The 25,502-nt window shown below is 41.0% G+C and overlaps 1 protein-coding gene across 3 annotated transcripts in view; it reads left to right on the plus strand.

Moving 5' to 3' along the window:
* The window catches only part of PDLIM5 (PDZ and LIM domain 5), a 116,770-nt gene that overhangs the window by 16,862 nt on the left and 74,406 nt on the right, over positions 1-25,502 (plus strand). For all 3 annotated transcript variants that reach the window (XM_084262654.1, XM_084262655.1, XM_084262656.1), the window contains exon 3: positions 19,839-19,990. In XM_084262654.1, the coding sequence (XP_084118780.1) occupies positions 19,839-19,990 (152 nt within the window). The remainder of the gene's footprint in view (positions 1-19,838; positions 19,991-25,502) is intronic.

The raw sequence follows: 25,502 nt of genomic DNA on the forward strand, positions 1-25,502 counted from the left end.
TTAAAGTGTTTTGGGCTTTAGAAACCTGCAGACAAATGAAGAATATGGCATAGAGCAGATTTGGCCGTTGAATTAGTATTTTGTCTTCCTCTGGGCTCCATGAGGAATTCTATGTTGTCTGCTCACAAATACCGCATTCTAGTCAATTCTACCCATCGTGCTTTAATATCTAAGCAGATACTGAGCTTTCAAACAAACATGCAGATGTTGGGATCCATACACATGGTCTGGAGTGGTCACCTACTGTAAGCAATCACCATAATGGTTTTACCTACTACTCCTTTTCTTCTATGCTTGGGCATTTCATACTAACTCGTAAGGATAAGTAGTTCAGCTTGACAGATTACAGTTACAGCTTTCCCAGTGTGCCAGTATGCAGGCTTGCTGCAGTACAAATGGTTTTTCTGGCAGCCGAGCAATAAGAGGTATTGAAATGTTCAACGGAGGTCCCACCTTGGACGTGTTGGATGGGCACTGTAGTGATGAAAGTGCCTGGAGGAAAGTATGCCAACCTTCTCTTCTGACAGCAGATGGAGATAAAATTTGTGCTTGGCTAACCTGCTTTAACTGTTTCTTTGTCAAAAACATTCAGCGTTGAGCCCAGAGCTTCAACATTTTGCTTTTTATTCTGTAAGATTTTCTCTACTAAACGCACATCTCTCTTTACTCTTCCTTTTCCTTCTTGCTTGAAAGCTACTCTTCCTCCCTTTCACCCCCCCTCCTTCCACTCCATGGCAAAGCTGAAATAAGATTGTTTTATCCTTGCAAAGATCCTTGCACTTTGTTTCACCATTTTGCTGGTTTTGAATGTTGCTGAAACTGTAATTTGCTGTTTTTTCTTTTCTTTCAGTTCTAAGACTTGGAGCTCTCATCAGACCTCAAATATTTTTGTATTGAGGGAGAAAAAAGACAGCCTTGCATTTTTTGAGCCAGGCTCCATAATAAAAATATGCAAGGACCAAAATACAAATGGTCACACACTTGAGGGGAGGATGAGGTGTTTTCTTTCAACAAGCTCTTCCTCATTAGCAGTTCCCTGAAAATTTACTTTGGTTCTCCTTAGGAAATGTTTTGAGTTATTACTGGACTTTGAAACTTTATTTCGGACGCTGTATTCTTTTGGAAAGAATGCCTTGAAGTTCTTCAAAAGCTAATTTGTAAGATTGCATGGATTAAATCATGTTGACATAAGTAGGCTTTTATCTTTATTATGTTTTAATGTAGACATCAAAAATGTGTATGTGCATGTGTCTCTGCATGTTTTATTTTAATGCTCCAGAACAATGAGGAGAAAGATGTTGCAACACTGAGGGGGGTTTTTTGGGTGTTGTGTTCTGGGGTTTTTTTCTGTTGTTTTGGGTTTTTTTTTCTTTTGTTCAAAGTATAGGCTGACTTGTTACCAGCAGGCACTGGAAAGCTGTCCTGCAAGGATGAAGGAGAAATCAGTGGTTGTTTCTTTAGTACCTTTTTTTAAATTGTTACCAGCCCTGAAACAGAGTTGGTAACAATTCCCTGCGGGTATAATGCCTTAAATTTTTTTTTCAGTGCAACACTATTATCAAAATCTTCAGGAGCAGTATATATTTAGATTGTTCCTGAAGATTTGGGGTATGGGTTGGGGGGCGTGTGGGTGTATATACCTATCTCAATGTTTTAAGGTAAAGCTGCTCAGTTTGGGGCAGATTTGGTCTCTACAAGCACCTACCACAACCTGTGGGTCAGGATCAAAAACCTGCTCCCAAGAGAAGCAGTATCCATGTTGGCACCTTCCCTGGGAGGGGGAAAGGTGTGACTCTGGCTATGTCCTGTGGGGCAACTTCATTCATGCAGCCACTTACTGTATGGCCTAACCCTTCTCCTACCTGGCAGCACCACAAACCTTTGCAGTTGCGAAGTTGTGCTTGAATTGATTGTGAAAACTAACCTGCTTTGTGTGGTTTTTGAGCCTTTTCCCTCTCTGGCAACTCAACAAGGAGTGATGAGGTTTGTTATCAAATTAAATGCCACTTACAAATGAACAGCACAGGTCCCCTTGTTTTCACCTTTTGGTGGTCACATTTGTACATACCTGATGGTTGTCTGCCACGTGAAGCAGCAGTGGTCTGCAATGTTTCGGTATTTTACTCTGTTTTCACATCGCCCTTTACCATGAAGTCTGTGTGCTGGTAATGCCATTGCGATAGGACAGCCCATCCCTTGTCACTGCTTGACCTGGGTTTAAGTAGCATGGCGGTATTGGACAGATGGTTGGACTTGATGATCTTTCCCAACCTTAAAGATTCCATGATAAGTGCATGCTGCTGCTATGGGTGCTCCTAGTCATCTAGGCACAGGGCTGGTTCTCTCCTTGCCCTGCCTCTTTTGCCATCCTGCATTTCCTTCTGCTGACTGAGGCTGGCCCTGGGAAAGCAGGCAAACCTTTTGTTTTGTGCTAAATTTAGTTCAGGTGGATATCTGTATGCTTTTCTTATTTCTACATGAAAGTGGGGCTTGTGTTTGCAGAAAGCAGTGGAGGTTGAAGTCATAAATCAGATGGGAAGTCTGTAAATGGTACTTAAATTCAGTTGTGTCTGTTTCGCTTAATCACTGTGATTTTTATCTCTGTTAAATCTGAGACCCTTTGCCAAGCACGTATGGCATTTTTCACTCCCGTGGGATACTTCTGTACATGCAGATTTGGCAGAAGCTTTAACTAAATCCCGTAACTCTTAAAGCCCTAAAGCTGTGGCCCTCTGTCTGCTCTGTTTCACCAGAGAGCTGGAGATGAAGCTAGAGGTTCGTTATGAAGCAGAGCTGTAACATAATCTATAGGCAGTGCTGTGATGTGCCAGCTCAATGTGCCGTGGCTTTAAATAACTTGCATTCATCTCCCCTGAGTACTAGATGAAAGTTTAGACCCTTGCTGAGCAGCCCACACCAAGGCTGGAGCTGCTGTACAACACGTAGGCTCTGGGGCACACGTGTCCGATCTGGAGGCTTTCCCTTACCACTTGCTCTTCCATTTCATTTTTTTTTTTTAAATCAGACTTGTGCTTTGTTTTTTATAACAAAATTGGAGGGAGAGATTTGGAGACAGCGCTTCCTGCGCTGTCAGTCTGTAGATAAATGGCTGTGAGCCTTTTTGTGGCTGTTCCTTGCCACCCTGCTGCCTTTGGTAGCACTAAAATAGGTTGGAGTGATTTTATTTTTATTTCCAGATGTTTCATATAGGGGAAACACATTTGATCAAAATTAGGGGTTTTGGGCAACTGTACTAAAATGTCTTAACTGGGTGATATTTAAAATTGGAAAAAATTATTTCACAGAATCGTAGGGGTTGGAAGGGACCTCAAGAGATCAAGTCCAATCCCCCAATTTAGAAGTATTTAATTTTGCAGAACTAAACCACAAGACTTTTATGCCAGTAAAATTGTTATTCCATCAATGGAAAAGGATAAGATTATTTGGGGGAAAAAAATGGGACAGTGTCAGTGAGCTATGTGACTAGTGGTAATTTCTTCATGTGATGTGTCCCAGAAACTAAGAGATGCTTGCCTGGGATTGCCTTTGTAGTGACGTGTATTGAAGTGGTTTACACCATTAATCAAAATTCTCTTCCAGTCATTGGTGTTTCTTGGGCAGTGCAAGTTTTGCCTTTATGGTTCAGAGAGTTCCTCAGCCCTTTCTCCTATAACATTGAGTAGGAAGACACAGTCTTAAGTGCTGACTTAAGTCAGCTGTTCCCCCTGACCCCATGTACCTGCGCCAGCCCCTAACGCTGCCGCCACTGTTCATCAATTCCCATACTGTGCTAAAACAGCAGAAGAAAACATACTTTGGTTTCTTTATTGTTGGGCAATACCATCAGCTTTTCAATTAGTGTTAGGCATATGTGGAAGAAGTCAGTTTCCAGGAGAACTGCCTGTAACTGCAGGGCTAAAGTGTCAAGTTTAATTACGTAAACTGGAGCTAGGAAATTAATTTTCACTTGTTACTGACCTGAGTTAGAGCTTCTACGCAGCATATCTGATTAGTAGTGCTTCACAAATACTTACTTTTCCAGGATAGCTTCCTTTTCTTCATCCTCTTGTGCACCATATTATATGCAGTGATCTGTGTCACGCTCTCTTCTCTGAGCTGTAATTACCTGACTCTGATGAATGTGACAAGTTATTTTGCTTTCCAGAGGATTGTACTCGATTGCTGTTGTTCCAACCTGCCTCTTCTGCTGTTGAGTTGCTACATCAGTACTCCTCAGGATGATGAAAACCAGCCTGCCTGTGTCTTCTCCGCAGTAGGGGGAGGAGTGACAGCTATTTTATGTTCAGTAGGCGCTGTGGTTAGTGTTTAGGAAGTGCATGTGACAGTAACGGGGAAGCAGGGAGGTCTGGTGTAACCTCAGGCAGGTTAATCACTATGCATGTTGACATTTGAATGCAAACTTTGAGCTACACTGGGATTTTCATATGTCTGCTTGGCTTTTCTTCTAGTTTTTGTTTGCATTAGTATCTTGGTCTAGTCTGGAGGGGAAAAAAAAAAAGCAAGATCCTGTTCTTCTTGAAGCTTTGTTTATTCAGAAAAAGACTTTCCCCACACACCCTCCCACCCCCAATTCAGTAGGAATGTGGAGGAAATTCTCCCCTGGTTCACATCTGCTGCTGCTGTCATTTTCATTTGAGTTTTATGTGTTTCTTGAAGGCTTGAGCTTCCTTACTCCAGTTAATTGCTGCAGATTGTGAGGGGGTGAACTCAGTTTGCTTGTGCATGTGAAGAGCTCGAAGCACAATTTCAACTTAGTGGCATTGTGCTCTTCATTGCTATGGAATATAATGCTGCCAGTGCTAGTCTTTCCCTTGGCACGTTTACTTTGTTTAGTTAATGAGAGAAGCACTTTAGAGGTAATTAAATGCCTTGTGAACTTCATGGACAAGAGGAAATGGTGTCAAGCTATGCTGGGGAGGTTTAGATTGGGTATTAGGGAAAATAGCTTCACAGAGAGGGTTGTTAAATGGTGGAATGGGCTGCCTGGGGAGGTGGTGGAGTCTCCATCCCTGGAGGTATTTAAAAGGTGGTTAGATGTGGTGCTGAGGGACATGGTTTAGTGGTGAATGGTAGGTTAGGGTAATGGTTGGACTTGATGATCTAAAGGGTCCCTTCCAAACAAGATAATTCTATGAGTCTGTGATTCTATGTTAGCAAGAAACTCCTGTAAGTGGGAGACTGCTGTCCTCCAGGTGCTCCAGGGTCACAGAATACCTGAAGGCACTGAAAGCAGCTGGGCTGTAGGATCCTGTGGGTGAATGAGAGTCTATTCCCTCAGGAGCGGTGGCTCTTCTGGGAGTGCCATCTGCATCTGGGAGCTAGTGGGGCAAACACCTGGGGCAGAGACTTTGAATTCACCTGGTGACCCATTCTGATGTGCGATGGGAATTATTTTTGTGATTCTGACACCGAGTTGCATACAGCCAGCAGCTCTTGGTTGAGCTAACAAATAGTTGTTTGTTTCTGCGTGAGTGAATGCTTACACTAAGAGTAATTGTGAAGCTCAATTGCACATATAGACAAGGAGAGGACTGACCCTGTTAATGCTGCTTCTGTTGATAAGCATCCTAATGAGTGCTGAAGTGCCCATATCCATCGTCATCTATGACGATCTGCTGCCTGTGTTCACCCATTTATTTGAAAATACTTGCAAGGCTCCAGTTTCTCCCCTTCCTTTCTCCAGAAGTCTTGGTTTGGATGCTGATGTTTCTCAGTCTTTAGGGATATATATGGCAACATGCATGGCTTGGTGTGTGGGCCTGGAGGAGACAGTGTTGCCTTCTGCTCAGACCTGTGCACTCTGAGTTTATGTAATGACTTACTCTCTCAAATCCTTTCTTTGCAACAGAGACTGACAGTTACATGAGTTTTCTTGTGGTCACAAACTGAACTCCAGGTTAAAACCATGAATGCCATGTCAGTTAACGCTCCAAGTAATCTATTTGCTGTAGGAAGGAATTTTAGTGCTGTAGTTTGACCTAATCACTGTGCTGGGTTGCAAGGTATCTTTCTACAAATGGGAAAAGAGGAAAAACTTGTAAAGCCACACTAATCTAGTATCCCCTCACCTCATTTGTGAGTGGCAATAAAGGTATGTTTCTGAGAAGATGTTTTACTTCCAAGGTTTGTAGCTTTATTCATTTTCCTGCTTTGGTCATGTTTGTTGTCTCCTCTCCCTTGTATGGTTTGCTTCATTCTTCATCTCTGTGCTCAAAAGGCAGTGCCAAAGGTACTTCTGTAGCCTGCAAGAAGACTCAGATAGCAAGTTTCTTCTAAGAGAAACCAAATTGTCTTTAAAGTGAAATCTTGACCCTGCTGAATTTTGTTAGTACATTCTTTGGTTTTTGTCGAGAAGAATTGCAGAAGGTATCTCCTCCAGCTCTCCCGCCTAGATGACTTGTAGCATAGTGTGGAAATCAGAATATTATGGCTTATAAGAAGGTGTTACATCCTTCTCCAGTTACTGCCTGAAGAGGTTTATGGACAATCTTATTGGAGAGCTGGAGGAGAAAGAAAAAGCATCCAACAGTATTGCAGGCCTCTCTTCTTTAGAAGTCATTGCTCTTTATGGCCAATTGCAAGACTCCTACTGATATTAATAGTTTTGCTTGTATGTGGTCATTCATTAGCTTGAATTTGTGAGTGAAACTTCAGAGTGAGAATTTATACGTATTTAGAGTAATCTCAGTATGAAAATCCAGTAAAGATATTGCCACTTTTATTTTTCTTTAAGCCATGTCAATGCCTAAGCCTTTCTTCAGAAATCTTACAGCAGTGTGCCCTTGTTCTTACAAATGTATGACAACACTGTCAAACGTATGTTTAGGTGTGCTGTAATTGTGCTGTGCTGCCACTTAAATCTAGTAGCTTACAGGAGAGAGAAAGCTTCCCTCTGGTCCCTTGAAAAACAAACCTTTTCGTGCATTAGGAGCACTAGCGGGAGATATGAAATGCTTCCAGACGGTTTAACCTCTGCAAGAGCTGCTCAGGGACATGTGCTGTAAATCTTGGGCCTCCCTTTGGTAGGTTGTGTAATTTTAAGATATCTGATGCCTTCTAATAGGTGGCCAGAAAGGAATGTCTGGAGGTGTTAATTTCAAGGAAAGTGTGATGGATGGCTGCACAAAACTCGGATCCTTCTGTAGCTTTTTCGCTGTCCCGCTGAACCCATTCAGTTTTCAGAAAGTGGTTGAATAAAAATGCTGCGTTTATGAGGAAAAAGCCTCCCACTAGAATTGGTTCATTAAACAGGCAGTAAATATCCAAACAGTGCGTTTTTGGATTGTAGCGACGTGATGTGATGTCATCAGCTCATATGACGCGAGAGCATTGCTTGCAAAGCTGCGGGTGAAGTCTCACTTTCTGTTCCCATGCATGTGGGCGTTCCTCGTGCCACCCGCAGAAGCAGGACTGGCGATGCTATTGCTTTTTGGTGTTTGATAAAACGTACCTGCAGTGGTGGTCTTTGTGGGAAGCCCTCAGACCCTTCTGGTTCTGCTGGCCGGCCCGATTCTGTGACGGCCTTTGAAAAATGCTGCTTCTCTTGGAAGGTTACATTTGGGAAGGGAGGGAATGGACAGGACTGAAATCTTTCCACCTTTTTCCATGTTCCCATAAACTAAAGCTGGCGCCTCACCAATTTTGGGAACGGCATTCCCCATCCTATCTCAGTATATGCATGTGGTTTTGCTTGGTTGGGTTCCTCTCCCTATACCAAATTTCTCAGCCAAAAAGTTTGTTCTTTGTCTTGAAAAAATGTTTTGCAAACATTCAATGCACTGCTGCTCAATGAAGACTTACATCCCACTGGAGTGAGTTCTATGCTTATGGGGGTCTTGATAAATCACAGTTTTGAACACTGTCACAGTAATGGATGCATTTTTTCCCAGGTAGATGAAGAGCTTTTCATTGCTTCAAGAGGCTGTTAGTTGTATAATTTTTGTTGGATTCTGACCAACGTGTAGAATCTTTTTGAGGATAAGCTTTCAGCAGTGAAAGTCTCTGACAATTTATTTAGAATACCTTTTCAACTTTAATATCTTTCCCATCTTTCCAGAGCATTGCTCAAAGTGTCCTACACTAACTTGAGGTATCCAAAATTCAGTAACTTTCAGGGTAATAGAGAGACCAAGCACGTTTTCATGGCTGTTTTCAAAATAGTGGTCAAGAAGGATGTTGTTCTAAGGACCAGAAACTTTTTATTTGGTCCACCTGATGCAGAATTCAAGCAAAAGCAAGTTAAAAAACAAACCAAAACAAGAACAGTAGTAATTTTTATCTACTTACTTCTGTATGAAACTCTTCCATAGCATTATTTCCAGCAGTTCTAGAAGTAATGGATTTACTTCGAGAAATAATTTGACATCTAGCATGAGTCTTTCTACAGTACATTTTTTTTTAATTTATTGTTGTTGGGTACTCAGTGGAATACAAAAACAACCCTGAAGTGCCATGTTTTCAAAAGAAATTGCGTTAATCTAACAGGCATGGAAGTAGGCTGTTATCTTGTTTACCAAAAGCCTCCTGCTTGTGTGATGGTCAGGCTTCATCCTTAATAGCTTCAGGGTATTCAAGAATCTGTATGTAGGGTTTGGAGGGCATGAGAAGGGTGTAAATCACATGTAGGTCAGTGAGTCCTGTGTGACTGATCAATATTCTATACTGTTTTATCAGCAATAAGTAAACCAACCAACCTACAGTATACCATCTGTCTTGGATCAAATTGGAGAAATGAATGGATGTTGTTGGGCTTTGGTGTTGCATTGTTTAACCTGGAATTGTAACCAGCAGTGCATATTGATTTTTTTTTTTTCGTTTCCCCAGAATGCAGGCTTACTTTCAGTTCTAAAATTTAAGACTGTAAATTATTTTTAAAATTTCTTTAAATGCTATAATGAAGTAGAGTTTAAATGAATATTTAGGGAAGATTTCTTTTTGTGTGTGTGTGTGTGTGTGTGTGTGTGTGTGTCTTAAAGTATCCTGATTTTAGTTTTGGGTAGTATGGAGCTTATAGAGCACAACATACAAATGGAGGGTTGCGTGTCACCAGACCAAATGTGACTACCAGGCTCTTATTTTATGGGATTCCTCTGCAAGGCCAGGCTTTGAATTGACCAGACACTTCTCACTGTACAGTGATGGGCAGAGTGCAAGTGATAGGCTGTTGCAAGCAGTAAATTTGATTGGTAGTGGTTTTTTAATTGTTTTTCTGAGCTAGTTGGTAACCAGCCTTATTGATTGTTTAGTTGTGTGTCTAACTTTTCCATGTCCAAGTAAGGGAAAAAAAAACACGTAATGGCATAACTAAGACTTTTTAGGTTATTATAATTAGCAGTTGCAGTGCAACTCTCAGCAGAGAAACTTGGAAGACTTAAAATACAGGAGCAAGAACTTTAGATGAAGTTCATTTTCCTCAGGAGCTTCAGTGAGAAAGTTTTGCATGAGTTTATGTTCAGTCTTAAATATCTGCAGCACATCTGGCAATCAAACAGTAAAGAAAACTTATTTAAAACAAGGGTCTTCATTTTGCAGTCAGAGTATTCGTCCTGAATAGCTTCCCATTTTCTCTAGACAAGTGCTTTTTGTCATGTGCTGCCAAAAAAACAAAAAAAGAAAGGAAGTTTTGTTAATCTTCATGTGGTCTTCCCATACAGGTCCCTAACAGAGTGGACAAATGCCTTGTTATTTCTATAGATGTGTGCATTTGTGCATAAAATAAATACTTATGCATAAATACTACTAGAAGAATGTGTATAACACCACCTATAGTAACAAATTGGATGTTTTAAAGGCATGTATAAATAAATGTATGCATAAAACCCCACACCTGGAACTGTATAAACAAATCACGTAAAAGTGATGTTTAAAGTCAAAGAAACTAAACCAGTGGGGAAGGGAGTGTGTGTGTGTGTGTATATAAAAAACTTAGAAAAGGAAAATGAAATTTGAAATTGTTATATATCCTCATGAGCTTTATCAGGTTGTGATAAAGATTTTTGTGTCTTAGTTATAAACAGCTGGTATGAATTTATTAAACAATGTGTTTCTTGTTTTCTGAAGGGTTTTTTATTGGACTCTTTTCTGCAGTATTTTATAATTTGGGGTCTTAGCCAATAAGTGCTTGGCTTAAAATAAATGTCTGCTATAATATACCCTTGACACATAAAAGGGAAGATATCCGCTAGGATTTACTAATATCTCTTATTTATGTTTTATTTCTGCGTTACAATTTTGTTGGACTAAAACTGGCTTCCCTCTCCATTGCATGAAATGGAGCCACGTACGTACAGGACTGAGCTTTCATGGACCTGGGATAGGTCTCAGCAGATCAGCGTATTGACCATACCTGGGATAATTGCTACTTTCCAAGCACTTCAGAGCGTGCTTATTTATCTGAGCTGCCTTCTTGCACATGTTTAAAGTTGCCTTTTTCCTTCCATGTTACCGAAGGAATGTGTCACAGGGATTAGTGCCTTTATACTTAAAATGTAAACTCTGTTGGTGGAGCTCAGTTGAGTTGGAGAAGCTTCTGCACTTCAATGTGTTTCTTCTGCACTTCGTCCTTGGGTGCTGAGCTGCGTGCTTCAAGGAGAACTGGCAGAAGTGTAGCTCTGAGTCCCAACAGCTTTTTTGGCTGTTGGTTATAATGCTAAAGGAGTTTATTCTTTTCTTTTTTTTTAAAGATGCAACTCCTAAATGTGGTACAACTTTCTGTGGGGAATGGATGTGGAGGACTGCTGTTCCTGTGCTTGGGTTGCATGTTGGCAGTGAACTTCTGCTACAGCTTTTGCAGAGCGCTGGTTTGGGATGGCATTCAATTGGGCTGTGCTCAGTGGACTTTTCCAAATGCTCACAGTGCCTGAACTTGCCTCAGTTTTTCCCTTTACTTGTGAAGGGCAGTTTATCATTATCACAGTTCTTTGAAGCAGGCAGGTTGCTTCCTCCATGTTTATGGGTGACCCGTTCCTGGATAGGAGAAATTGGAACAGTGACTGGTGTACTGCAAGGGATTCAATCTGCAGTAGGGTTTTCTTGCCACTGGCTGTTAGTTCTTGCCAGATGAGGTTTTGGTTCACACTTCCCCACTTAACTGTCTCTCTGCTTTGCTTTCAAGTGTAGGGTTGTATTTCCTTCTCACTGGTGCCACGTACAAGGCACTCTTTCCTGCAAGAGGGACTCAAAGGCAAAAAATTCAATACCTTTTAAATTACGTGGTATGACATGGTATTCTGTCTGTATTCCTAAACTGTACGTTCTGGAAAGCACAGGGTGTCACGCTTGCAGGAAAGGCGTATCCTATTAAGAGGGCCTGAATTGTAGGCCATGAAAACAAGATGACATGTATTGGGCTACTAAGGTTATTAAGGAGGTGGATATAATTAGCAAAGGTAACTTTATGAGGTGTAAATGAATAAAAATAATCCTGTATGGGAAGTACACCGTTATAAGTGCCACAGACATCTTTGTATATAGGTCTTTTATAGCATGGAAATGAATTCCTTCTTTGGAAGATGTGACCTCAGTCCCTTTTACCACTTCACACTTAAGCTCCATTAGAGAAAACCAGCTATTTTTTGATTTGGATTAGATCTGGGGCCCCAGCAATAAAACTTTCTAAGTAACTTTCCAAACTGTTTATTCCAAAAGAGACGGGCACTTGAACTTCTGTTCTGATGCATATCACATGGCTCCTAAGGTGGTGCCTCCTTAGCAGTCCCAAGTTATGTGCATGCTTTGGTTGTGGAGTTAACTTGTGTTGGCCATCCAAAAAAACCCAACCCTGTTAACGATAGAAGAGTGATTGTACAGACTTGCAGCTCCCAAAAGCTAAAGTGGCCATACAAAGTTTATGTCATGTTTCTAGCTACATTTTCATTCCATTTCCTCTTTCTGTCTCTGAGAAATTAAGTAGGCAGTAATTTTTACCAAATGGCATATAGTCTCCCAGGGACAAATCTGGATTAGTTCTGTAAACTCTCTGAATAGAAGAATAATCTTCAGAGAGAAGACAGCCAGTTAAAATAAATAGGGCTCTAAGGCAAGCCAACCAGCATGAGAACATGACTTGCGCTCCTTGAGAGAAGGCTTAGTGAAAGCTTCTAATTTAGGGTCTTAAATATCTGCAGACATTCTGGCACTTGGCTGTAAATAATTTTCCATCACTTAAGTATTTGGAAAGCATATATTCTTTTGGAATTGCCCACCTTCTTGCAAATATGATTTTAGCCACAATGTCTGAAATATTTTGCTTTAGTCCTTGACATCGTGGCAGTATTTTATCTCCAAATGAGAAGATTAGTTTCTTCAGGGGACCCACAAGTGTTAACCATACTATCTTCATGACAATCCTTTTATCTGTTTGTTCTCTTGAATGCTTTAAGTGGCTTTGAGAAGCAAGGCCAGATGTTTAGTCTTGTTAGATGCTAAGAGGTACTCTTACACAGAGTAATTTTTTTATTTCTTGTTTGAGGTATTAATTTTGACTCATTTTAATAATCCTTTGAATTCCAGTTCTAGCTATTACGTCAATACATGTAGGTTGAGCTTTTTTCATGTAGAATGCATGAAGTGTATCAGAACTTATAGCTCTGAGTGTAGTGAACTACTTTCATTTCACATGAGCAATTTCTAAAGCAGGTATCATCCTTTCTAAGGACGATTTGCAGTGATGGTGATGTCTTGGTGTTACATCAAAAGTTAAAGCTGAAGGTGCCTTTTGTAAAGTTGTTTGCCTCTGCTTCCTTATGTCCTGCTGTGGTTGGGTTGTCATAGGGAAAAGAGGAGAAGTAGCAAAGTTGTAACCTGCTGATGGAAGAGTAGAGCTGCAAGGAAGCTATCATCAGTCAAGCTATGACAAGTGAGAGATGGCACCAGCTAGTAACCCTTCTGGTACCGGCATGGAGAAACTGTTCTTGCTTATTAATAACTTGTTCTGGGACAAGTGAGGTAAGCCAAGGGCTGCTTTTCCTCCTTTGCTCCCCTAGCACTGAAGTTGATCTGTTTAGCATTGGTTGAGAAATAAGAGTATTTATCCAAAAGGACTATGCGTTGTGTAGTTACCCTATTTTGTAAACTTAATGTTTAGTTTTGGGTCCCGTTCTGTATCGACCCAATTGCGTGTGAGAGTAATTAATACTAAGTGGTGCCTATCCTGTTTTTTAGCAGCTAATGTCCTCTTGTGCTCCTCTGTAGGTGCATAGGTCAGTGTTTGGTCCATGCAGGGATGGAGAGTGTGATTGGATGTGTGTGGGAACTTAACAGATTATTTGAAGTGCAAAAGCAAGTTGTTGGTTGTTTTTCTTTGTGGAGGGCATCAGATAAATATTAAGGGCTGAGATACAATAAGAAGAAAAAATGTTAAGAATTATAGGGCGAGATTGAAACCATGTGTCTTTCCCAAAACCTGTGAACCCATAGGCAAGCTCAGCCAGGTTTGTATGGAGGGAAGACTCAAACTCTGTGTTAGGTTTTGTTTTATATAATTTCTGGATGTGGGACTACCGGGATACATGGCACAACTGCATTAAAATGTATGTTGTCAGGATTACTGTTGAAGATAAGTAGCAGGCTGAGAACAAAATGCAAGAGATGGTTTTGTGCATTCCTTCCTGGCAAATCGGCTGAATGCCTGTAGGCTCTCCCTATCCTTTTACCGAGGGCTGTGATCAGTCGAAGGGCTGGTTTGGGTGTGCTGCTGCCTAGCCTCTCCTGCACTGCAGCGAGGGAGCTGCTGTGCCAGGGGGTAAAGGGACAAAGTAAAGCTGCAAGACCTGGGAGGACAGGCTAGGTGGTGTTAGGTAGCCCTCTGGCTGTGGCTCGTGTCTGCTGTTGGGGTCCACAGCCAGACTGAGAAGTGTGGTGGGTTGATACTTTGCCTTACACTTTTTTTCTTATGTTTTCTTTATTAATCATTGGTGTTCTGGGCACGCCTTAGACTGCAGCTTTATAGATCAGTCTGGAAGCACCTGTAAGGTTGTGGGTGGAAAAAGGAGAACATGTGAACGTTGCCTTGTGGTGCAAGCTGGGAGTGGGGTTCCTGGTGGTGACAGACAGCAAACCGCTCGGTTCATCAAAAGGGGTTTTTTAACTAAGCTATTTTGGATCCCTGCTTAGTTTGGGGAAAACCTTCCATTTATTTGCAGGACTGCTTCATAACCGCTTTTATAGCTAGTTGTGTCAGCGGTTTCCACTGCAAACCCTGCATTAAGGTTCTTATAACTCAGCTGTATGAATTTGATCTGGACTTTAAAATTGGCATGTATGCTCTTGATTTGGAAGCAAGTATTGAGGCTGGCTGGCTAATCTGTTGGCTATGCGAATAATACTGCTGTAGTAAAGGCTGTGAGAAATATGATACAGCTCTCAGTTTCCATTGAGCACAGAGGAAGCTTACTTGCCACAAAGAGCAGGTGCTCCCAGGGCATTTTTTTCCCCTTTTCATAGTGGTAAGCTATATCCCAAGTGTCCTAAACGTGTCAGGAGCATAAGTTGGGGTTTTACTTCCTTCCTGGCAGGGAGAGAGGTGAGGAAGGGTTTTGTCAAGCTGCACTGGTAAGACATGCTGGAACGCAGCATTGCATTGGGTTCAGGTGTCAGAGCAGAGTACACTGCACCACCACCTCCATGGGTTGCGTCGCGCTGGGGCCATCCATCAGGAGTCAGGTCAGATGCATGCCATTTTTCTGAGGGAGTTGGCACAGCTACAGAGCATAAGGGTACTCGCCTGCCCCACTGTGTGTTTTAAGGCAAGGTTCTGTTCTCCAAAAACACAGTAAGGGCTGCTTCTCCTAGCTTTCAGTGATTTGCCAAAGGGATACTATCTGGCGTGCTTGGAGCTGTACGTATGTTGGAGAAGGTGCTGTTAAAATATGGGCTCTCAGTGCAAGTTGGTACTTTGATTGGGTGAAATGGGCCTGAGGACAAGCAAGGTAGTAACAGGTAGTGTTCGTGAATGTTAGCAGAAAGTGTGTGAAAGAAGGGAGAGCGTTGCTCTACAAAAGAGAGGTCATTTGATTGCTTATTTTGTAATTTTGACAAGTTCTCTTGTGCTTTCTTCTTTTCTGTAGTGGGTGTGTGTTGTGTTTTGGTTCTTTCTATGGGAAGGATGTAGACAGAAAGAAAAGCAAGAGTGGTAATGATACAAAGATCATTATGTGGTTGACTTCTACTTTTATAATGCCTGTCTTTAAACTGAATTGTCACCGTGAACTGTGCGTCACAAATTCTTCAGGGGTAGAAATCAAGCTGGAGGGATTTTGGATAGCTCAGCAAGATTTAAATGGTGGGCAATGAGTTATATTGAGAGATGCAGATGACATTGAGGGATGTTTGTGTAATGGAGGGAACATTATTTACTGTCAGACACTGAAATAGTTTCTTTGGAAGGGTGGTTGTGATGCACTATCACACGTGCCAGTTGCAGCCAGGATTGATTCAAGGCAGGCAATGTGGAAAAATAAAAAGCAGCTTCCATCAACAGTCAAATGGACCTTTGTCTTATGAGTAACTGCAGTTTAAGTATTACATTTGGTAGTGCATAAATGCCAAATAATAACAGTTCAAAGAAAAGATGCTTGTCCAGGTTTCTTCTTGGTCATGTGAGAAAAAGTAGATGGTTATGTGTTAATTAGAATTGAATTAAGCTACAAATTGCACTGATTCAGAGAGAGATGCACGTGTGTGCACACATGCGATTTTCCTGGAAAGAGTATTTTAAAATATCACAGTAAGCTTGAGAGTAAAAGTAAAAAGAGCTATTATTCTTGCTATTTTTTTGGTGTTGGTTACTGTGAAACAAAATTGCAGGCTGGCTAAAAATTAGCTCAAGGAGATGTTTGTATTCCAGCATGGTTTGGGCTGTTTGCTTTTAAAAGCTGGAAGTGTAGAGCTATACTGAGGTTACTTTTTATACAGTTGCTTTTGAAGTTGATCATAGGCGACAAGTTAGTTTTATGTATTTTAGAACAGCACTCACAGGTTTGGAATTCTGATGTTTAAAACCAAACCCTTTTTTCTATGTTTTGCCAAACAAAACTGAAATCAAATGTTAGATGGGTGACTTTATTTATGTTTATTAGAAAGCTTCCTAAGCCTCTCTGGATGGCATAGGCTAGCTTCTTGACTTTTGGCTGTGGAGCTGATGGCTGCTGAGGGGCCAAGAAGAGGTTTGCTGCTGGGGGGTGTGGGAGTGATTGCCCTCAGCAGGTGCCTGATCATGAAATGGCTCTCCTGCTTGCCTCCCCCTGTCTCAAAATGAGTTTCACAGTGTGTAGAGACATAGAAATAAGTAGGAAGAAACATTTTTCTGGTTTGTCAGTTCTGTAGTTTTTAAAGTCTGCTGTGTAACACACACACACACACACACACACACACACACACACACAATATCTGTCCCCACACCCCCTCCTTTTTTTTTTTTTTTTGTACCTTTAATTTGTGTTTGATTTAAAAAACTTGCCTCATACTGCAACCACAGAAATAAAGCAGATCCATTAAGGAATTCTGGAATATTTGTGCTGTTTAGGAGTTAGTTTGACTCATAAGTAGCCTGTTTTATAATTTTAATGCCGTATTTTTCCATGCATACATCTTTTTGCATCAATTCTATTTGTGTGAAAGTGTCTGTTTAATAGAACTATTTTGTAAGGATGTGCATTTTTTCTACTAGGATTTTGTAATTAGATGAAATCCTTTATTCCTCCCCCCCCGCCTCCCTTCAGTTTACTAGTCTCTTGGTATTTAAGCATTGGTAATACTGTAGTTCTGTGACTGAAGTCAGATAACTTTATTAAGATAAAGCTAAACTTGCAATTTAAGAACAAAATCGCTCATGCAGGACAAAAAGCTGCACAAAAGTAATAACGATTTACACATGACACTTAGAAATTTCCTAGGTCTTGGTACCTACATGTTCTTGTATCTTCCACATCTGTTGGGTTTTCCAAGATCTGCTTAAAAAAGATTGAAATAAGTTGAGTTGGATTTCTTTGTCCTAAGGGAAATGGGAAACCTTTCTTTCAGCTTTGATTCTTGCACCTGTGGTAGAACTCTACCCTTTAGTTTAGGTACCACTTCCCTATAAGCACTTCACAAGCCAAGGATGCTGGCCAGTATTCTCAGGGAAGATGTGTTCTGCTGGAGACTTCCTTGAAGTACCAACCCCATCTCTCCTACCCCAAATCAGTAGGTGCTACTTCGAAGCCTTATCCACTGTATCCAGATGAGGAGATCACTGCTCTGGCATCCCCCTGCACGTGTAGTTCTTTAGTCTTGTCTAGTAATTTGTTCGTTCAGATATATCTGCAACAGCCTCACCTACAAGGCTCATTCAGACGCCTGCCTGCATGGTGGGTGTTGTGGACACAGACAGGGGCTCACCAAGCTTGTTGGGACCTGCCTGCTTTTTTCCCCCGTTTCCAGGTTGGACTTCCTAGCTTTATTTTTAAGGTATTTTCAGCCTTTGCTTTTTCTGAAATGATTTTACAGCTATATTCTACTTGTGCTTGCAAAGTGTCATCCCCTGTCGGCAACAGTTTGAGCTGCATCTTGAAAGTCAAATGAGTAGTTCTGGCGGGTTGCGTGTGGGCCACTGGAATTGAACAAAAAAGTTTGAATTTCTTGTTCTGGTTTTCTTTTTCTAACCTAATGAGTTTTATCTTACAGTTCTGCAGATGATAAAGTCCTGCACCCTACCCCCCAAAAAATAGTTATGCTGGAGCCTGCTTTTTTTTCATCACACATTACAGCGTGTGAGTGTCGTGCGCATCTGCGTATGTTCAGAGAAAGCTAGATTTTACTCACTTTGGCAGTCCAATCACAAAGCACAGGGATCTAGTTGACCTTTAGCTTTTAGCACTCTTAAGTTCCTTTCCCTTTTCCAGACCTTGCTGACAAATGTCAGCATGCTGTAATGTATCAGTTCAGGGATCTGTTTATGGCAGGTTCCACCCCTCACCCAAAGGTTTGAGGAGCTTTCCTATAAATAGCCGCATGGGTCATGGTTTTCTATATGCTTGTGGGGTTCCCTGACCTGTGCTTAATAGTAATTGGGTCTCTTAGCTCACAACTTGGGTCTGATGCCAAAGTTCAGTGAAGTCTGGCTTTGCTGTTGAATCCTTTGTAAAGGGATGAATCATGCAAGTTGTAGTTCTGATGAATTTATTAAGTCCAGAATTTTATATGAAAATAGTGCATATTTTCTCCTATTGTTTTCTACTTTTCTGCTACCTTTCCCTTGTTAGCACCTTTTGGTTTCAACTCTGGATAAAATCATTACCTTGGTGTGTAATGCTTAGGGACTGGCTGCTGTTTTGAATCTAGGATGTCATAAGTCACCCTACATCTCAGGCCTCCCCTTTCATCTGAATAATGGGGTAGCATTAGATTAACACCAAACTTGTCATAGACAGTTTTCAAGACCTCACCTCTTTTGGAGAGGTGAATAGTGTGGAGACAAGTGACTGTGGTTTGTGGTTGGGCATTATCAAAATGAATGGATGGGAGCAAAAACCTCTTGGTCCCTGCTGAATGAACTGAAATAGCAGCAGTTAAAAAACAAGAGAGGTGAAAGCCTTCCTTCTGTCTACACCCCACCCATATCACCCCCTCCACCCCTCTCAAAAACTGCTTGCTAGACTATCTATTGTGGCCAAAGTGAACTCCACTTTTGGAAATAAAGATGAAGTAATTCTGCTTTTGCATCCCTTCCTTGAAAGAAATGCTACGTCTTTAGGGAACAGACCTCATCCTTGCAGGCGAAGGAGAGCTGTGAGGTTTTGCATGCACAGCATAAGCAACTATATGTTCTCTGCTGTAAGATAGGAAGTATATCTGAAAACAAAGAGAGCATTTTCACCATATAGGACTGCTCTCTGCAGTCAGCTATGAAGCTATTAGCAGTTTGAGGACTAGGGATATAAATCAGAGCATAGACCTTACCATGTGTTGCTTTATTTCTCTTTCTGAGAATGAAGCTGGTTGAAACTCAGCGGCATCAGATGAAAAAGATTAATTTATTTTTCAATGGGGTCAATAATGTGAACTTTAAAAAGGTTTCTATTGCAAGTCTGTTTCATTCAAGTGACCAAAGCAGTTGAGCTGAACTCTGGCAGTGACCTTGATCAAAGAGGCAGACTGCTCCAGAGGCTTTTCTTATTCTGGTCTGAATATACTATGCGTCGCTGGGGGCTATAAACCTACTGAGAGAAAGGCAAAACGAAGTCCTGTAACCCGCCTGTCTGTGATGTTGAACTTTTGACTTTCTGGTAGTTGCAGCTGGGGAGAATTCAGCTTCACTTTTAATGAAGTCTTCCATGAGTGTGACCAGCCATTGAGAATTACATAAACTTTGAAGAGATCATTTAAATGGAAAATGTAGAATGGAAAAAGCTGGCTTACAGCTTTCCTCTTCCCTCTTGTGAAGAAAAAAATTCATACATGAAGAGAGAAGAGGCTAGAACTAGGCATCCAGGAAACTTCTCGTGCCTTTCCCTGATGGTGTTTCTTGGTGAGCACACACCCCTTCCAGCCAGTAAATTTGAAGTGGAGCTTGATTTTGAAAAATAGCCAATACTGTGCAATGCTTTTCCTGTCATTCAAGTGAAATAAGAACAAGAACCTGTAAGTATCACTTTGCTGGAAAGATAGTGCAGCAACTTTTATAGGGACACAACTACAAATGAGAAAAGATTTATTTTTTTTTATCACTACTTTTTTTTCATAGAAAGAACACTGTTAAGTAGCATGATGTGGCCCTGTGTTCAAAGAATACAAACAGAAACCATCCAAGTTTCCCATTTACTCTTCTTGTGTTATTTCAGCTTAATGACGGTGGCAAGGCAGCCCGGGCACATGTGGGGATAGGTGATGTGGTTCTCACCATTGATGGGATAAGTACGGACGGGATGACTCATCTAGAAGCTCAAAACAAGATCAAAGCATGTACAGGCAATTTGAACATGACTCTGCAAAGGTAAGATATCTTTTTAGTTCTTTTAAAGAGAATTATTCATCAATGTAGCAGTTGTTGGGAGGATAAAAACATGTAAGTGGTTTGGCAGAGTGTGTGGAGTTAAGTGGCCATGTTTGAAAGATATAATGCTCTATGCTGAAACGTGTCTTGATTTATATCATTATAGAAAACTTAAGAGATGTTAATTACGTGAGCCGAGAAAGACCTTTTCCAACCTTCTGTCATTTGTCTACATTGAACAAAGTCTAGCTCTTCTTCCTTTTGAGCTTCAGTTTAGTGAACACTTGTTTAATTACAAACAGGTTTTTTCTGGGCTCTTTTTCTCTCCGCTGACTGACATGGGACAGTTCTTTTTTGGGTCAAGTCCTACATCATCATTTTCATTGGCAAACAGAATGATGGATTTAAACAGTTAACCATTGAGTTATATGGAAGAAAATACTGTGGCTCAAAGCCAAGGAGAGACGTTTCACAAAGTAGCAGCCTCCCTTTGCTAATGATAACGTCTGCTATAGAAGTTACAGCTTGGTCCAGTCTCCTCATTCCTGAAACGTACCATTTATTCAATCTCAACATACAATGTTTGCCTGGGACTCATTTGGGAGGGGTTGGAAGAAAGGAGCAGGATGCTCACATGTGAGCTATTGGAACTAAAGCAGGAAGAGCAGCAGCACAAGCAAGAAATTCTTTCAAGCTCTCAAACATCTCCCAGGGATAAATATTGGCTTTTATTAGAATACTGCTATTTTTATTTAATGATGTGAGTGAGCATCTTGGAGGAGGATTGACCTCTGAAGCCATCACATAATGAGAACCATCTTTTCTTGTTATGAGAGAAAACACAGCAGTTGCACCCTGTGATTGCACTGCTGAAGGCTGGCATGAACAGCAGACTTCCTCAAGGAGTGTTGGTTGAGGCGCATAACAGTATCTTTTTACCTTTTCTGGTAAATTATCCTGCCCATAATGAAAGGACCACCTCCCTCTGAGAACTCATCGGTATAAGCGTAAGAGATGACATGGTTGTACACTTGACAAATGTCCAGCTCTCTGGTGTTGGTGCTTGTTTTCAGTGCTACATGATGTGTAGTTTAATTGCAGTGCAAGTGCTTTTTTTCCTTCTAAGGGGCTACAGTTCAGCCCTGCTTGTTGTTTCTTGTTTTTCTTGTTGTTAGGTCCTTAGCTACCCTTAGTAAGGGATTCCCTTTGCTCAGCCTCTGAGGAAGGGAGTATCTTGTGGTGTGGTTCATGCCTAGGGCATCTTCTCAAGTGACGCTTGTAAAGTTGGCATTAAAAACTTCTTGATGAAACAGAGGTATTACATCAGCTCATCAGAAGAATCATGAATTGTATCTAGTGTGTCACTTGCTTTTCTGTCTCCCAATGAGCTAGGCAGGTCACTTAGAAATTCACTTTCCGGGAGCGCACTGAGTCACTCCAGCAGGCAGCTGGGAGCGTGGGGGTGATCCACTTTCTCCTGTCACCATAAATTGAAGGGCAGGGTTAATATCAGGTATAGGAAAGAAATAGTAGGTGTGTCTCGGTCAAGTAATAACTTGTCTGAGGCTGATTCTGGTTGGGTGCAGGGATAAGTGGTTTGAAAATCAGGGTAATCCTGAGTTAGCCCAGTCCCCATCTGTTCTCACCCTTTCTACCCAGTGTAGTGTCTGAGTCACCAGTGTCAGCTACCTGACAGGTGAAGGCTAAGCCAGGATCAGACTAGCAGAGATCAAAGGAGTAGCCTCAGTCCCAGCATCTGGGGGTGGGACAGATGTCCTGTCTTGCAGCTCTTACCAGTCTTGCAGTCCCATGGGCTCAGCTGTTTCTAATTCTGCCCAGATCTCATGAAATCAAAACTGTAGATAGCGCTCTCCTAGCTCCTCTGCCTATGAAAACTTCCTTGCTCTGGCTACTGTGGTTGTTTATTTGTTCTTTGCAGCCTGGAAGAAAGTGCTTCTTGGAGCCAGACTGGCTCATGCTAACTACAAATGCTGAATGCCCAGGGGAAGGACTGCTTGAGAGGAGTATAGACAGGGTGGCAAGATGAGACCTTTTAATATTGAGGGATCTCCATATTTCTCTGTTTCTGCCTCTTCTCCCAAACCAAAACCAAAGTAAATAAAATATGCTGAGCTGAAATTGTTCTTATGCAAGACTAAAGATATGCTGTCAATGTGAAACTATGTTGGCCTTCTGAGGATGTGTTGCTGCCATATATAGGAAAACCTAAGATATGTTGTAATTTAGTTTTACTGCTTTTGATTATCTTTAGGGTTTTTACACATCTCTGAGCTTTTATCTGCTTCCATGAAGACTACTGATAGTTTGAGCTACAATGCAAGAATGTTGAAGTTAGTCTTGAAAAAGTGTATCAGTTCTTTGATACTGCCTTAGTTTGCTGCTGCTGCAAAGGACCATGATGATCAGTTGGTTAGTGGTGTTACTTCGACATCCAAGAAAATTGGAACAACATTATGGTTTGAACTAATGGCTTTTGCACTGTGAGCACACCCATGTGGTGTTTTATGAAAGATGTGGAAGATCTCAGTTTGTTGAAATCAGCTATGGGAACCAGAATAAATTTTGTCAGTACAATTTGGTACGTTTTCAGTGAGTGGTAGCACCGAGTGTCCTTTATTCGTGATAAATTATAAGAAGTACTGTGCACTCATCTGTGGATGCATACTTATGATCACCTATAATTTGACACACATCCATGTGGACCTCAGGGCTACAGACTTCGGGTGTAGTGTGAAAGTAATGGCAATTTTGGGAAAACTTGCTGGGGACACCACCACCACCATCACCTGACAGTGTGTCAGTGTCTGGGCTGCCTGTGCTGTTTGCTAGGGAAGGAGCAAAGGGGTGATAGAAAAGCAGTGGTATACCCGAGGCGTTAGTAGGCCAGTGAACCCAAGCAGGTCCTATTTAAGGTCGACGGCCTCCAGCATCCCGGTGTGCACAGTAGCTGCAGCACAGTGACAACATGCTGCTTTTAAAAGCTCTGAAGGAAATTTTGTGAGCCTACGTGGCAAAGACAAGAGAGAAATTTCTTTATGAGCGATTTCCTTATTATAACTTGATATGCCTTTGTACTGCTGGTCAGGTTTTCACTTGACTACTTCTATTCTTCATGTGCAAAGTGGAAATAGTAAAAATAAGAGAAACAAAATAAGGGACAAGAAGTAGCTTGCCTGGGAAGTTGGAAGTGATGTCTAAAGCAATGCCTTTGAAACTTTATGTACATACTGGTTTAAAGCAGTATATTTATGGAGGCAGATGTGCACACACCTTTTGTGGAAAACCAAATTAGAAGTTTTGTAACTTGTAAGTGAATGTTGGCAAAATATTTGAAGGGAGAATAAAAGTTCCCTTTTTTCCTATGTAAGGCAATATTGCAGTGTGGGTTTTAGTTTGGGCTTGGGTTTTTTTTTTACTTGTTTGTTTGTTTGTTTTTTAATATGGAATTGTTCTCCGTCTCTGAAAGCAACTGGAATTCTAGCTCTCACTTTGCTTGGAGATTGCTTAAACAAAAATATATAAAATTGTACTCACCAGCCATGTACAGTAGTAGGTGCCTAGCACTTGCATGTGTTGGTAAGTATTTTCAGGTATATGTCTTGAAAATTCATTAGTTCTGTAAACCAGTCTCACTGTTTAGTATGGCAGCTATCTTTTTTAAATTGTGAACTAAAATTCTAATTTTGACATATTTGCTCACTTTTACTATTAGATGTGGCTGAAAAATGTGGGGTCCGTTCTTCTTTTTTGTTTTTCATTTTGTGAACCTGTGACTTCAGCTTCTTGATAGTTTGGGGTTTTTTTTTAATAGGAATTTTTTCTTTGTATGTATTCCTTCCTCTCTGAGATCTTTTGCTTTTGCACCCTGATATTTTGCTCTCAGTTAAAGCTCTTTTCTGGTTCCTGTGAGGACAGATGGAAACCAGATGCTTGCTTTCTGGATATATTTTCAAGTTCAGTAACTTAGCATGGACTTCCATAAATAAATCTGTAAGTTGCTGAACAGCTAAGAGCCACTACCTATTTTTTAAATATTATTTTTGGGAACTGTTGCTCCAGGCTGCTGCGTTAATGATTCTTTGGAAGTGAGAAGGATAAAGAATTGTGTGTTATTGCTGTTGCCTGAGATCATGATACCAAAGAAGCTTCTGGAAAAAGTGTCAGTGAGCAATGCAGGGATAAAAAGAATGCAGAAAAGCCTGGACAGTGTTGTGGGGTTGTGTTTTTTCTTTTTTTAGTTTTGGCACTTTGTTGGTTTGTTTGTTTTAAATAATATGGAACTTATTTACCCCACTATTTTGTAGACAGGTCTGCTTAGCTAAAATGTGCTTTGTAAAGGAATATCATTCGCTTCCCCCTGTGAATTTAGTCACTTGGGACGAAAGGCATTGGGATCACTTGGCTTGGGCAATGAAAGGATTCTCGAGCTGGTTTACCTCTTTATTGCTGTATTGCAGTGCTTCAGAAACTTTTTTTGGGTACAGTAGGTCAGCAGTGAGCAGTTACTGCAGTTCTGCTTGCAGCTCTTAGTGGATTACTTGATGGATCTTTGCAGATGAATGTGGGGGATACAAAGCAATAGATGAATTTCAGTGATGGCCATGGGTTTTGGTGGTGTATTATTTTCATTTTATGTTTTTGCTTTGTGAGTTGTTTGTTTTGTGTTGGGGTTTGGTATTTTTTTATCTTCTTTTAAGCCTTTTAAAAGCACAGGGTTACCCCAGTGTCACAGGTGAGGCCGGGGCCTGCTGGGTATTTTTGACATCCATGTCAATAGGACTCAGATTCAAAATTCAGATGAGCCTGGATTCTGCAGGTGGTAAGCTCAAGTGTTCAAAACCTTGATGTGTATTTCTCTGCCTGCCTTCATATGAATATTTATCACATTTCTCCATCTCTTCAGTTTTTCTTTCAGGAAACATGAAGTCTAGACTTGTAGCTTAAGAACAGATGAAATTCTCATGATTTGAGGTGGGGTAATAGCAAAAAAATGTTATGGATCATCTGATTTCTGTTTTCTAAGATCATTTTTCAACTTAGCCATTTCAGAAAGGGTTTTCTGAAATAAAACTAGCTCAATATGGTTTCTACTTATTACTTTTATAGTTCCTAGTCTTGCTTTTATTAGAAAACAATATGATGATATTACCATTTATTGTATTGAGAGTCTTGCTCTGCTTTGGAACTGCACAGGATGAAGAGCCTTTTGCTGTGTGGGAACACGTGTTCTGACAAACTACATGGACAAAGCAGATACTCTGGTTCCCATTTTGAAGATGGGAAAGTGAGGCACCTTGATGTAGGCCAGGTTTTAAGAAACTTAAGTCCTTTGCTCCTCAGGTGTTGAAATCTAGTGTAGGTTTGCTGTAATCTATTTCATTTCTCAAAACCAAAACAAAACCCCATTAACGTGAGGAATGGCACCACAAATCTCAAGAGTCAGCATTAGCCACTGTTACAAGGGATCTGAAGTATTAAAATTGTACAGTTT

Source organism: Gallinula chloropus (genome assembly GCF_964237585.1).
Source record: "Gallinula chloropus genome assembly, chromosome: 4".
NCBI lineage: Eukaryota > Metazoa > Chordata > Aves > Gruiformes > Rallidae > Gallinula > Gallinula chloropus.